Source organism: Sarcophilus harrisii, chromosome 3 (genome assembly GCF_902635505.1).
Source record: "Sarcophilus harrisii chromosome 3, mSarHar1.11, whole genome shotgun sequence".
Classification (NCBI taxonomy): domain Eukaryota; kingdom Metazoa; phylum Chordata; class Mammalia; order Dasyuromorphia; family Dasyuridae; genus Sarcophilus; species Sarcophilus harrisii.
This window is the reverse complement of record NC_045428.1, coordinates 8,882,548-8,895,933: the sequence shown is the minus strand read 5'-3', so window position 1 is coordinate 8,895,933 and position 13,386 is coordinate 8,882,548. Positions and strand designations below refer to the sequence as shown.

The following is a 13,386-nucleotide window of genomic DNA, read 5'->3' as shown; positions in this document are numbered from 1 at the left end:
TGTTCAATCTCTGTGGCTCCATTTCTTTCTCTGTAAAATGAAGGGGTTGACCCCAGTGGCTTCTAAGATCCATTCCGCCTTTAATTCTAGGATGCTTTTCTCACAATAACCTTCTGAATTTGGAAACTGTAAATCTCTAGGTCTATTTTTGATTCAGACTTGTGATTTCATTGGTGTAGGGAATTTTCACTGAGGAAACTCCTTTCATCTACATAGACCAGAACTTGTTCAGCTTATAATCTTAGAGAATTGCCTGGGAGACCTGGAGCCTTAGCAGTTTGTTCAGGCTCACACAACTAGAAACTATTGGTCAGGTTTGAAACCAGGTCTTCCTGATTCACTCTACAAGGTTGAAGATGAGAACACTGAAGGTCAAAATGGTTCAAAGATTTGCCAGCAACCACCTAGTTGATAAGTAGAAAAACTGAGCTTCTTATTAGCCAGGACTAAAATCTAGGATTTCATGAAAAGATCATGAAAAGATCAAGCTGTTTTCCATGTCATCCCAATCCATTCCTCAATCAATCAATCAATAAACAAAGACTTGTCAATTCCCTAGGGACACATGTCAAAAATGAATCTATTTTGCTCCGATTTGTACCAATCTGATAAAAACCAATCCAATCCAATGCTCTTTAATCAGACTACCAGTAGGGGCTTGATACGTATGGAGGATGAATGGTTTGGTAGCTTCAGAGAAGCATTTATTTTTATAATGTTTACATTGCATCGTACCCTACCAGAGTCCCCCAGTAAGAATCTCGGAGGGCATGTAGTCTGGACCTGAATACAACCCCCCCCCCCAGTCTCCTGTATAGGACCTTCACATGGCCATCCAGCCTTTTTGTAAAGACTCCTACCGGGAAAGCCTATTATATATGAAGGTTTACATATGGTCGCAAGCCTGGTAGAATTAACAAGGAAGAAACTGTCAACAGGAGAGTAATTGATAACTCTCTGGACTTCAGGCTCATTCACCACGCTGGAGTTATACAATGTGATGATGAGAAGGAATCCTTTCAAGAAAGCCTTAGACACAGATTAAAAATCTTCCCTCTTAAATGAGGTTGTTTGCACATAGCACTGACTGAATCCAAACAATGAGCACCATGGTCTCTCTGGTTTCCCACTAGATGAGGGATCTAATCTTGCAGTTTCAAGTCCATCAGAATGAGCACAACCTAAATCCCAGAAATTTGTCTTAAAACTTGATGTTTAATCCTTGGGTCTTGCGCTAAGGCTAGGAATACAAAATCACAAGGAAAATATTCCCTGCCTCTAATTCCACTGGAGAGATACAATGTATAAATGGACTGAATTTCCCAGTAATGTCAGGAGGAAGAACCAAGTTGAGCATCAGTCTCAAAAACTACTGGAGCATGGGTGTGGGGAGGTGGTGGAGAGGGTATGGGTGGGAAATACATCGCCGTAATTCATAATTCTCTGGAATTAAAGATCTGTCAAGAGGTCAACAATCTCTGCTCGTCTTCAAGAGGCTGCCCGTGTCACTTTGGAATCAGTCTAATTGTTAGGAAGGTGTCCCTGATCTGAAGCTTAAATTTATCTCTTTGATCTAATGTAATAAGATGAAATTTCATAGGGACAAAAGGAAAGGCTTATATGTGGGTGCTTCTATTTGTGTCCTCAGGACTTAGCAGTGTCAGAAACATCGTAAACGCTCAGTACGTTCTCTTTGTCTCTCTGTCTTTCTCTGTCTGTCTCTGTCTCTCTGTCAACTCTCTTTTCTGTTTGTCTTCCTTCATGATGTCTGCCTAAAAGCAGATGATACCAAATCAAAACAAGGTTTCCTTTGAAGAAAACCGGAGGAAAACAATAGGGATCTGTGTGGCTGGGATTCATCATGCTTGTAGTTTTCCTTTCAGCTTGGGATTCAATAATTTGGTGCAAAGTCCACTGGAGAGAGCACAGCTTGCTTCCCAGAATTTTGTTTGCCTGGCCCTCACTGGGGAAAGCCACTAGTTAATCATCAGTACTTTCCTATAAGCCCTCCGTCCTCACTCGGAAATCGAAACTGGAAAATGTTCGGGCCCCTTTCTGCCAACATGGAGATTCCATCATAAAGTCTCCGAGAGAAGGACTTGTGTTTTAGCTGGGTGGTCCAGAACCTATAAAGATCTTGTAGGGCCTCTGGTTCTACCCTCTGCCATTGGCTGAGTCAATATAAAGTCACAAGTTGGAAGAGGTCCTCTAGTCATTCCTCACCCTGAAAGGATTCAGAGGTTTAAACGGAAAAAGATTGACAAAGGTGAAACAAGATGTTCATCTTGAGAGTGGGTTTGAGAAGTAATTCTGTAGCAGAAGGTAGTGGATTTCTCTCTCTGACTCTGTCTCTGTCTTTGTCTCCATCTTTCTCTATCTTTCTCCTATCTCTATCTCTCTCTCTGTCACTGTCTCTTGTGTCTGTCTGTCTCTCTGACTCTGTCTCTGTCTTTGTCTCCATCTTTCTCTATCTCTCCTTCTCTCTGTCTCTTTCTCTCTCTGTCTCTCTGACTGTCTCTCTCCATCTTTATCTCTCTCTTCTCTCTGTCTCTTTCTCTGTCTCTCTGACTCTATCTCTGTCTGTCAGTCTCTCTCTGTCTTTTTCTTTCTCTCAACTTCAATTTACTTGGTTTAAACAGTGTCATCTTTCAAAAAGACAAATACCCCTGGAAAGGTCAATGCACCCTCCGTTATCCATACATTGTGTACATTATTTGATCCGCTTGTTTTCCCTCTGACCCCTGACAAGAGGCCCACTCACTGAGCAAATGGCAATTTTGTGAGGGAGTTTTGAAAGGAGCAGGGACTACATTGTTAAGCAGGGTAGGTGGGAGAGGGGGAAGAGGCCCTGCACTTGGCTTCTCCTTGGCATCGGAAACCCTTGGACCATTCTTGTTAAGCCTTTACCACTGGGCATCAAGGTGGTTCAGTGGCTAGAACACTGGGTCTAGAGTTCAGAAGATGAGTGTTCAAATTCAGCCTCAGCCACTTTCTGGCTGTGACTTGGACAAATCGCTTCAAGTCTGTTAGCACTGGTTTCCTTGTTTGTAAAATGAGCTTCACATCAGTGCCTTCCTCACAAGTCTTTGTGAGGATCTGAGGTAATATTTGTGAAGCATTAAGCACAGTGCTTGGCACATAGTAGGTGCTTAATAAAGGCTTATTCTCTTTCCCCTTTCTACCCGGACAGGACCTGTCAGGGCTTGGTCTCCATGGTATGGTCTTTATCTATCCCCATTCCTATGCTACCACAATCCAAAAAGGGCATTTGTGGAAAGTCCAGCTACCCATTATGGATTTAAGCGTTTTTGTAGCTCAACTAGGAAGCTGACTACTATTGTTTACATGGGAAAATGTTGTCCAAGTGCCAAATGTGCTATTTATGACAATGATTTGTTGAGTTCTAAGCAAGGTAAAGGCTGCCTCAATATTCAATTTGCCTAATACTTAGCAACTCACCGGCATCTTCCATCTGGTATCTAAGGCTCAGACTGAATGCCATCTCCTTCATAAAACCTCCCCTGAGTTCTCTCCTCTCAACATCTCCCCCCTCCTCGAACCCGTACACATTTGCCAGATATTACAGATCATTGTCTGTTTGCTTTGTTGCTATTCCTTGAGTATTGCAACCATATCTTATCCACCTTTGTGTCTTAGCACAATCCTTTGGTCATAAAAGATGCTCAATAAATGAAGAAATGAGTGATAAAATGAATAGGAACCTTGAAGAACATGAAATATGTAGAGGGCTTTATAAGGATAGAGGGACTGACTTCCCCTCTCTCTTTCCCTCCTTCTCTCTCTCTCTCTCTCTCTCATTCTAATGATCAATACTGGCTCATCCAGGTAGTGGCCACCTGACTAGACTTCAGCTGTAGGTCATGGAACTCCCTTCCCATGTCTGGCACACGTCTAGAGATGCCCATTTAAAAAGACTTCCCTCGTCAAGGGTAATAGAAGGCAACGGATGAAGCTGGAGAGTTTCTCCTCAGGGGCCAAAGCTCCAAATCTGTGACATTATTTTATGACGAAGGCCACATTGGTCATTAGCTTGGAAATATGAGTACATGCGTTGCCTATTCAAGGCTAAGAGGATATTCCAAAGGAGGAGGGAAAAGAGGATAATTTAGTCCCTGCTTTGGGGCAGTCCCTAGAGAAACAAGGGACAAAATGAAGGGATTGCCAGAAGGGGAATGGGGGTAGAATGAGAAGAGGAGACCAAAGAAGAGAGACCCCCTTCCCCCTCCCTTGGTCTAAGGCGGCAGCCGGGCAGGAGAGTCTTACCTTCACATAGTCATATTCACAGAGGTAGGAGGATTCCAGGTCAAAGTGCATGAAGTACAGCTTGATCCTGAACCCCTCAGGCACTGTGATGTTCCAGGTCACTTCGGAGTCACTGGGATAGGAGTCGGGGAAGTTGGGCGACTGGATCTCCCCGAACATGTCGTTCAGTTCCACGATGTTGGCGGCCGCTCTGAGCAGACACACGTACAGGGAGCAGCAGAGCAGGAAGGCCCTGGAAGACAGGGAGGGGCACACGGTGTCAGGGGCTTTCTGAGAGCCTGGAGAAGTGATGGAGAAAGGGAGCTTTGGGCTGACCTTCAGGGGCTGGCTAGAAGGAGATTTTGGTTTGGGATCTCATTGATCTAAGTCCAGAAAATAAGAATAAAAGTCCACATCGATGATATGCAATAAGCTTTTGTCAAAAACCCTTCGAAGCCAAGAGGAAGCATATTGTGGCCAGTCCGAGACTCAGGATAGTCTGAGCTCAGGTGCGAGGATTGGATGGCTGCCTGTGGACTGTGGGACCTTGGGCAAGTCGGGTGCCTTTCAGCCCTGCAGGCAGTTCTTAAAACTCCAGGTTATAGAGCACAGTCTAACAGGCATCAAGAGAGAATTCCTCATGGAGACCTCCCTCTGTCAAGAAAGACACAGGCACAAAAAACAAAAATAAAATGACTAGCAACGTCAGAAGGGCCGGATTATTGTCCCCAGCTGAGCACACCGAGCCTCTGGAAGGTTGGCTGCCTTGCTGGTGATACGGCTCCCCAGGGGCAGCGGCCCAGGCCTCTGGTCCTCCGTTCTCCCCTCCTCTCCTGTCCTAAGCCATCCTGCTGGCTCTCCCTGCCCCTCTCAGGGCGCTTCTCTTCTCTTGTCTGGTTGGGGTCACATTAGTTTCATGGTGCTTTGCAAATATGATAATTGCAAAGAACTCAAGGCTTTTCTGAGTTGTGATGCTCTGGGAAGTCTGTGCACGTGTATGGTGGGAGAAGCATCTACTCTGGATGATCTGGGCCAGCTTTTCCTTCAAAGGCAACGATGCTGATCCGGGCCAGGATATTAAGGCTCGAGCCACCAAGGAAGTTTCCTGGTGACTCCTGGCTAAGGAGCTTCCCTGATGGTGTGAAACAAGCTTCCTTTCCTTTTGATAATTGTTAAATGGTCATGAGCCTGAACCAGTGGATTTTGCTGACTCAAGCCTGACTTGGATAAGAGTGTGTGTGTGTGTGTGTGTGTGTGTGTGTAATAGTGTGTGTGAGTGAGTGTGCATGCATGTGTGTGTGAATACGAGTGAGTGTGAGTGTGTGTATGTGTGTGTGAGTACAAATGTGAGTGTGAGTGTGTGTATGAATGTGTGTGAGTGTGTGTGTGTATGTGTGTGTGCGTGTGTGTGTGTGAGTGTGTATGTATAAAAGAGTATGTGTGATATAGTGTGTGTGTGAGTGTGTGTGTGTGAGTGTGTACACGTGCATGTGTGTTGAGCTGAGTTACTTCTCAGAGGGCATATGCCAGGTATCTTCTAATAACCGAAGGTTTGTTATAAGGGAGTGGGATCAGCTTAGGTCTTCTTGGCCCCAGGAGGCAGAGCTGAGCAATGAGGAGGAGCTGCAAAAGGTAGGATTTCAGCAGGGTGTCCTAATTGGGGCAGATCACCAAGGGGAAGGGCTGCACCGGAGGGTTCTGGCTGAGAGAGAGACCCGGAGGCTTTCGGACAAAGGCTGGCTAGGTTGGGGATGCTCTAGAAGGGATTCCCTTTGGGTTGGGTCTGGCTGTCTGAAGGGATGACTCTGGGAGGTCCCCATAACAAAGGCTCTTCATCCCGGGGGCAGCACTTTTATGAGCTGTGCTCTAGAATGGTCACTAGTCCAAGGGATAAACTGAGAGCTGAGGGGAAGGAGCCCCGATCTTGACTGACAATGGGGAAACAGGGGACACTTTTGAGTGTCCAACAAATGATCATCATTTTGATTTTTCTTCTCTGCCTTCGAAAAAACTGCTCTCCATGTCTAGAGGGTAATTCTTCCCCATTTCTTTCTTCAGAATCTCTGGCTTCCATCTAAATACAATTCAGATGCTCCTTCTTGTACTAATCTTTCTCGATGTTCCCTTCCCACCAACAGTTTTATTCATCTTTAAACTTCTTGCAAGATGGATAGAATGTTAGGCCTGGAGTGAGGAAGACTCCTCTTCCAGTCAGTTGCTAGCTTTGTGATCCTAAGCAAGTTATTTAACCGTTTGCCTCAGTTTCCTCATCTGTAAAATGAGCTAGAAAATGATGTGACAAACCATTCCAGTATTTTTGCCAAGAAAACCTCAAATGGGATCACAAAAATTAAGATGCAACTGAAAAAATGACTGAACAGCAGCGAATGATAGTCAAAGGATTTGAAAAGACAGTTTTTCAGAAAAATTAAAGCCATTTATAGTCACATAAAAATACTATAAATCACTATACACTAGAAAAAGCAAATTAAAACAACCCTGAGGTACCATCTAACTCCTATCATATTGGTTAACATGAAAGAAAAGGGAAATAACAAATGCTGGAGGAGATGTGGAAAAATAGCTACACTCATGGAGTTGTGAACTGGTTCTACTGTTCTGAAGAATAATTTGGAACTACATCCACAGGGCTATAAAACTAGTAGAACTGTATCTCAATGAGATCAAAGAAAAGGGAAAAGGATCCATATCTACCAAAATATTTGCAACAGTTCTTTTCATGGTGGCAAAGAATTGAAAATTGAGGGGAGAATGACTGAACAAGCTGTGGCGTGGGATATTGATGGAATTCTGTTGTTCTATAAGAAATGGGGAAGAGGGTGGTTTCAAAAAAACACCTGGGAAGACTTGTACGAGCCGATTCAAAGTAAAGTGAATAAAAGTAGAAAAACCTTGCACAAACAACCACATTGTAATGATGGTTAATTTGAAAGATTCAGCCAATTCCAAAAGGACTCCAAAGGATTCATGATCAAAAATCCTATCCACCTCCAGAGAAAGAACTGATGAACTCTAAGTGCAGATTGAAGCATATTTTTTCACTTTCTTTTTTTCTTGCAGCATAGTTAATATGGAAATATATTTTGCATGACTTCACATGTATAATGGATATCATATTGCTTGCCTTCTCAATGCATGGAGGAGGAGTGGGTGGGAGGGACAGAATTTGGAATTCAAAATAAAAAATGTTAAAAAAAGAAAAACAACAGTTGAATTGCTTTATTATTAATGTCCGATTTTTGGCCAAATAAATAAAAAAGATGTAAAGATTAAAGCATTTAAAAAAATTTTTTTATTACTTTGCATTATACTTATGTGCATCCATATTATAACTGTCAGAAGAATAGGAACTCCTTGAAGATGGGGAGATTTTCTCAATGCATTTGTAGTTTCAGTGCCTGGCACAGTGCATTATATACAGTAAATGCTTAACACATATTTTAGGAATTGAGTTTTAGGGGAGAAGATGGTAAGGGTGACATTTAACCAATAAGTCAGTTTCCAAGAGAGGTAACACGATAGTTAGAAAGGACAATGACTTTGATTCAAATCTTTCCTGTTCTTACTTGTATGACTTGTAAGGTGAGGGGGCTAGATTAGTTGACTTCTCAGGGCCCTTTGAGGTCTAGAATTATGATCTCTAATGATATCATAGAATGTCAATAATTTAGAGCACATCTTTGAGTGAGGATTCTGGAGGAACGGAGGAAGGAAGTTACATGTCTGTCTGGCTATGGTCCCAGAACTTTTAACTTGTGATTCCAAGGACTGTGCTCCAGCCTCTTGTCCAAATCCTAAGCAACATTCTGGTGTTACTTCTCCATCCCCTACAACATTTAGAAAAAATTCAGTATTTGGATTTTGTAGTAATAATATATAATAATATATAATCTTTTCCAATTTGCAAAGCATGTTGTATATAGCATCTTATTTGAGGTTCCCAACAAACTTGATGGATACTAACAGATACTTATCCTCATTTTACAGAGGATGAAACAGAGAGTAAGTAACTTTCCCAGGACCACACAATCAGTTAGAGGTGGAATTTGAACTCAGGTCTTCAGGACTCCAAGGCCACATTGCCTTTGATGACCCATAATGGGAGACCCTTTATGGATGAATCGTCAATATCATCTCCTTCCTCATTGTCTGTCCTACATACTGGTTTGGCTCAAGGATCAGCCTTGACTCACTATCGTGACCCAAATTGCACAGGGTCAAAAGGTCCATTTTTTCCATTGCTCTTTTCCAAGCCGTGTCATCAGGACTTTGCTTTCCCCAGCCCATTTTGGTGAAGTGGGTGGGAAGACATCGATTCACATGACATTCTGTTTTCCCCGGCTCTATATCCTCATAATGATTTTAAAGAGTTCTAAGTCAATGCCCCTTCACTATAAGACAAGCCACGGTGCACACTTTGAAAATTGCTTTAAGCTGCAAAGGAGGATTGTAAATGCCAACAGTAATTCACCACCAGCTCCTCTTTCCCTGTCCTCAAATGTCTGAGCTTGTTAGTCAAGGCATTGTCTATCCAGCCTCCAGCAGCTGCTCTCTATTAGCAGGGAGAAAATCCAACCAGAGTCTTTGGAGAGAATGATAGGGTCCCAGTTCTGATACACCGGGCACCGTCTTTTTCCTTGGAAGAGAGAACATTTCTCTGTGGTTGGGATGAATTGGGGAGATGAGGTACAAAATCCCTCTCCTTCTTATTTCCAAGAAGGGTGAGATCAGCCATTATCAAAATAAAGGGGAGGGACAGAAAAACCAGGGTTTCATTCTCATACTCACAATTTTTACATTTATGGTAGTTTTTACCCAGTCACTTAACCTCGGTTTCTTTACCGACAACCTTTGATTTTTTTTTATAGGATGACATTATGATAATATACTATTAAGCCAGAAACATTTATTAAATGCCTACTATGTGCCAGGCACTGTGCTGGGTGCTAGGGCTTCAGAGACAAAAATGAAACCTAGCCTGGAGGAGCTTCCGTTCTTATAGGAGAAGATAATCTATGCTTCTGTATGCATACCTTACTCGCTAAAGCAGATACAAGATAACCTGGGAGAGGAAGATATAGCAATGGCGGGGACCTGGAAAAGCCTCAGGTAGAAGCTAAAACAGAGTATCATGTAAAGCACCCCACCAAAATGGGCTGGGGAAACCAAAGTCCTGACAACATGACTTGGAAAAAAGAGCAATGGAAAAAGTAGACCTTTAAACCTTGTTCAGGATTTGAATTCAGCCTTCCAGATCATACTCTGTTCACTGCACTACCCACTGCTGGATTGTCACACAGGTAACCTACTCTGTGGAGAAGCCAGGAACCCAGACTTGCCAGACCCTCCCTGTCATCTAACAGGCTTGGTCTGAAGCCTGTTTTGTCTGAAGTGTTTTGCTTTTCATTTGGTTTTAGCTCATATATATAGACCACTGTTCATCCCAATCAAGTCAAATCGATTCAATAAGCCCTTATTAGGCACCTATCACATACAAGATATGTTGCTTGTCTTTGCAGTTCAAAGACTAAAAACAAAAACAATTCCTGTCTTTGAGGTTCTTAGATTTTGTTTATTTCTACGTATTAAAACAGATTCATCCAATAGAAAAGTCAGAGGGTCAGACTTTTGGCTCCCCTTTGTGATTCCATTGGGGTTAAATCTAGAAAAGTTAAATTAGCTTAAGGAACACGATTTTTCCTGTTCATTAGTACCCTCAGCTAAAGGGTTGTTGCCTCCCACTGAGGCATCCTAGGACTTGGGAAAGGACTTCTGAACCTAGACTCAGAAACATCTGCATTCAGATCCTGCCTCTGCCGCAGCTACTTGCACAAACAGGCTAAATCAGAGGTAACCAATCGATCAAAAACATTTATCATGCACCTACTGTGTACCAGTCACTGCTCTAAGCAAAAGATACAAAGATACAAAACCTTCTAATATCATGACAAGAGAAACATGCACATATTTAAAAGCCAATCTATAGACAAGATGAAGAGGAAAAAATTAGCAAAAGGAAGGCACTGGAATTAATAGGGCCAGGGAAGGATTTCTGCAGTTGGGACCTAGAGGAAGCCCAGGAAGTCAGTGGTCAGAGATGAGGAGAGAGTTCCAGGTATAGGGGACAGTGACAAAGAATGCCCAGCAGCATCAAAAAGCTAAAATGGGAGGATCACTGAAGTTTGGGAAGCTAGCTTCGCCTCTGAGATTTCTGGGTAAAGTCTTTATGTCTCAGTTTCCTTAACTATCAACTAAAGGAGTTAGACCAGAAATCCTTGAGCCCCTTCTAGGGTTTGAGGTTCTGAGCCTTAGCTTCCCTATATGTAAACTGTGGTGAGGAAAGCACCTCATAAACCTAAATGATTTCAACTGAACCAACCTCTGCGACTTTAGGCTGAAAACCAGTGTTGATCTGCATTGGTAGAGGGACTAGTTTCCCTGGGAGGTCCAAATGCCAATGAAGTTTTTTTTTTAAAGTGATGGATCTGTCCATGCTGAACTTAGCTGCAGTGAAGGAAGAATTGACTGACCCAAGCACTGTAGAAATGAATAATATTATATACCCCAGATCGGGATGGGGAGCTTCTGGGAGCATCTCACAGATTTGGATGGGGAGCTTCTGGGAGGGTCCCAGAGATTTGGATGGAGAGCTTCTGGGAGGGTCCCAGAGATTTGGATGGGGAGCTTCACCACATGTTGCTGATTTTTCTATAATTTATTATCTTAGAGGGTCTAGACAAACATTGAGAGGGCACATGGCGCCTAACCTGCGTGTAGCCACGGTGGTGTTTCTGGCTCTGAGCGTGCTCCCAATTCCCTTAGAGTCTCTTTGTGGATAATACCTCCCAGTGACATAGATTGCAAAGGGCTCTGCCCAAGTTCTATCATCGGAACCCCCTGCCTCGGTAAGAGAATTACTACAGCCCTTATCAGGGAAGCAGGAGGTCTGTAAAGAGCGTTTATGCCTCGGTTTTCGATTTTTCCATAGTGACCTTGGGTCAGTCCCTTATGCTCCCTTGTGCCTCAGCTTCTTTTTCTGTAAAATGAGGGTGTTGGGCCAGGTCTGCTCCAGATATAAATCGACAATCCTAACTGTCTCTTCTCTGTCCTCAGTTTTTAAGAGGAGGGAACTGGGATGAGACAACTTCCTTCTAGCTCTGATTCTTTGATCGCTCTTTTAGCAATACGGAAGCCGAAGCCGAGAGAAGGGTTTGCTTCGGATCTCGGTCAGTGCCCGGAATGGGACTGGAACCCAGCAAGAACAAGGTCATTCCAGCTCTAGTCCTCTGCCCTCTAACGCCTTTCCCAATCGAAAGGAAAATCAGCTGGGGAGAGGGGAGGGATGGGAATTTTGGGGGGTTGCCCCATCGGTGGAATTTGGGGGTTTTTTAGGGGTGGTTGTCAAAGCAGCCCCCAAACTTATTAGAAAAATCCCGGGGGTGCTTAAGTCATGAGCTGGGAGTTTTCTCGGAGCGCCCCTAACTGGGAGCGCAGGTCGGCTCGGGGGAGAGGAGGGCTCAGCGCCCGCCAGAGCCTTAGCTTTAGCCCAAGGTCAGCAAAGCTGCCTGGAAGTTTCTGCTCTTTTTGGGGGGTCCCGGCGCCTGCTGCGTGCTCTGGGCATCATCCACTAAAAAGGCGCAGGCTATATTTGCTCGATTCCAGTTGTCTGGGGCTGTGACTTATAGGGGACTTTATGTACCATAGTGACAGGTTTTATTTATTCAGATTGAGGTTTAACTGGCAAACTTCTGAAGGATTGGGAAACCGCAAGAGCTGGCACCGGGGAAATGGACTTTTCTGTTCCAAACAAATAAACACCCGACACACACACGGAGCAACAGGCAGCCCCCTCCCCTGATTCCCCCCCCCAACCCCAGCACTGCTGAGAGAGGCAAATTTCGGCTTATTTCAGAGGAGGAAGCAACCACAGATCCCAGATGAGAGAGGAGAAGGCACCTTCTTCTAAAGGCGGCAGCCAGAGTCAGCTGGAAGGGCAGTGTGTGTGTGTGTGTGTGTGTGTGTAGGAGGTTTAGTCAGAGCTTGGGGCTTCCCAGAGGGAGCCCCGCAAAAGTGGCCAGTGTAAAGTTGCAGCTTTCCCAACAGCACCATCCCAGCAGCCAGCAGAGGGACAGCCCCGCCAGCCCAGTGCCTGGGAGAGCCGGGCCAGCCTGCTCGGCGGGGGAGAGGGAGAGCCTCCCTGGACGGTGGGGACGGCCGCTCAGAGGGGCCCCTCCGGGCAGCCCCGGACACTCTGCGATCTTGTCCCTGAGAGGAGAGGGGATTGCTCTCCCCACCCTCGCAGCTCTGGGGACCCCTGGCACTCACCTCATGATTCTGCCTTGGCTGCTCTTGGGAGCTTTAGAGTCCAGCCCCTGCTTTATTTTTGCAGGCTCTCTTTCCCGGTGTCAGTTCTGGGACTGGCTCTCCTGGGCTCCACTCTTTGTCTTATCTTTGTTCTGAGAGCCCTGTGTGTGTCTGGGGAGTTGGCTGGCATTCTCCATTCAGGTCACGCCTTCTCCTGCCTGCAACAGACCTCTCTCTCTCTCTCTCTCTCTCTCTCTCTCTCTCTCTCTCTCTCTCTTTCCTTCTCTCCTCTCTCTCTCTTCCCCTTTCTCTACTCCCCCTCTCTCCTCTCTCTCCCTCTCAACTCTCTCTCCCTCTTTCCTCTCTCCCCCACTCTTCTCTCTCTCCCACTTTCCTCTCTCCCCCTCACTCCTTTCTCTTTTTTTTTCTATCTCTATTTTTGTCTCTCTCTCTCCTCCCCCTCCCTCCCTCTCTCTCCTCTCCTCTCCTTTTCCACCTCTCTTTCTCTGTCTCTCTAGTGTCTCTGGTCTCCTCTCCTCTCCTCCTTTCTCTGTCTCCCCCTTTCTCCCCCCCTCTGTCTCTTTCTCTTTTCTCCTCCTCCTTCTCCACTCCCTCTCCTTTTCCCTTTCCCTTTCCCCCTCCCTTTCTACTCTCCTGCCTGCCTTTCTCTCCCTCTCACCCTGCTTTTGTCCCTTTATTTTTCCTGTCTGCCCCTCCTATCCTTTTTTTTTTACTCCTTCTCCCTTTGTCTTTCTGTCCTTTCTAGCTCTGTGATTTTTTTCTGTCTCCCTTTCCAGA

General features: G+C 44.8%; 1 protein-coding gene across 3 annotated transcripts in view; it reads right to left on the bottom strand.

Annotated features, from left to right (window-relative positions):
• MASP1 (mannan binding lectin serine peptidase 1) overlaps nucleotides 1-12,818 on the bottom strand; it is an 85,231-nt gene extending 72,413 nt beyond the window's left edge. For all 3 annotated transcript variants that reach the window (XM_031957443.1, XM_031957442.1, XM_031957444.1), the window contains exons 1-2: nucleotides 12,610-12,818; nucleotides 4,285-4,516 (exon numbers count right to left, since the gene is read on the bottom strand). In XM_031957443.1, the coding sequence (XP_031813303.1) occupies nucleotides 4,285-4,516; nucleotides 12,610-12,614 (237 nt within the window). In that variant the 5' untranslated portion in view covers nucleotides 12,615-12,818. The remainder of the gene's footprint in view (nucleotides 1-4,284; nucleotides 4,517-12,609) is intronic.
• Nucleotides 12,819-13,386: the final 568 nt, after the last annotated feature.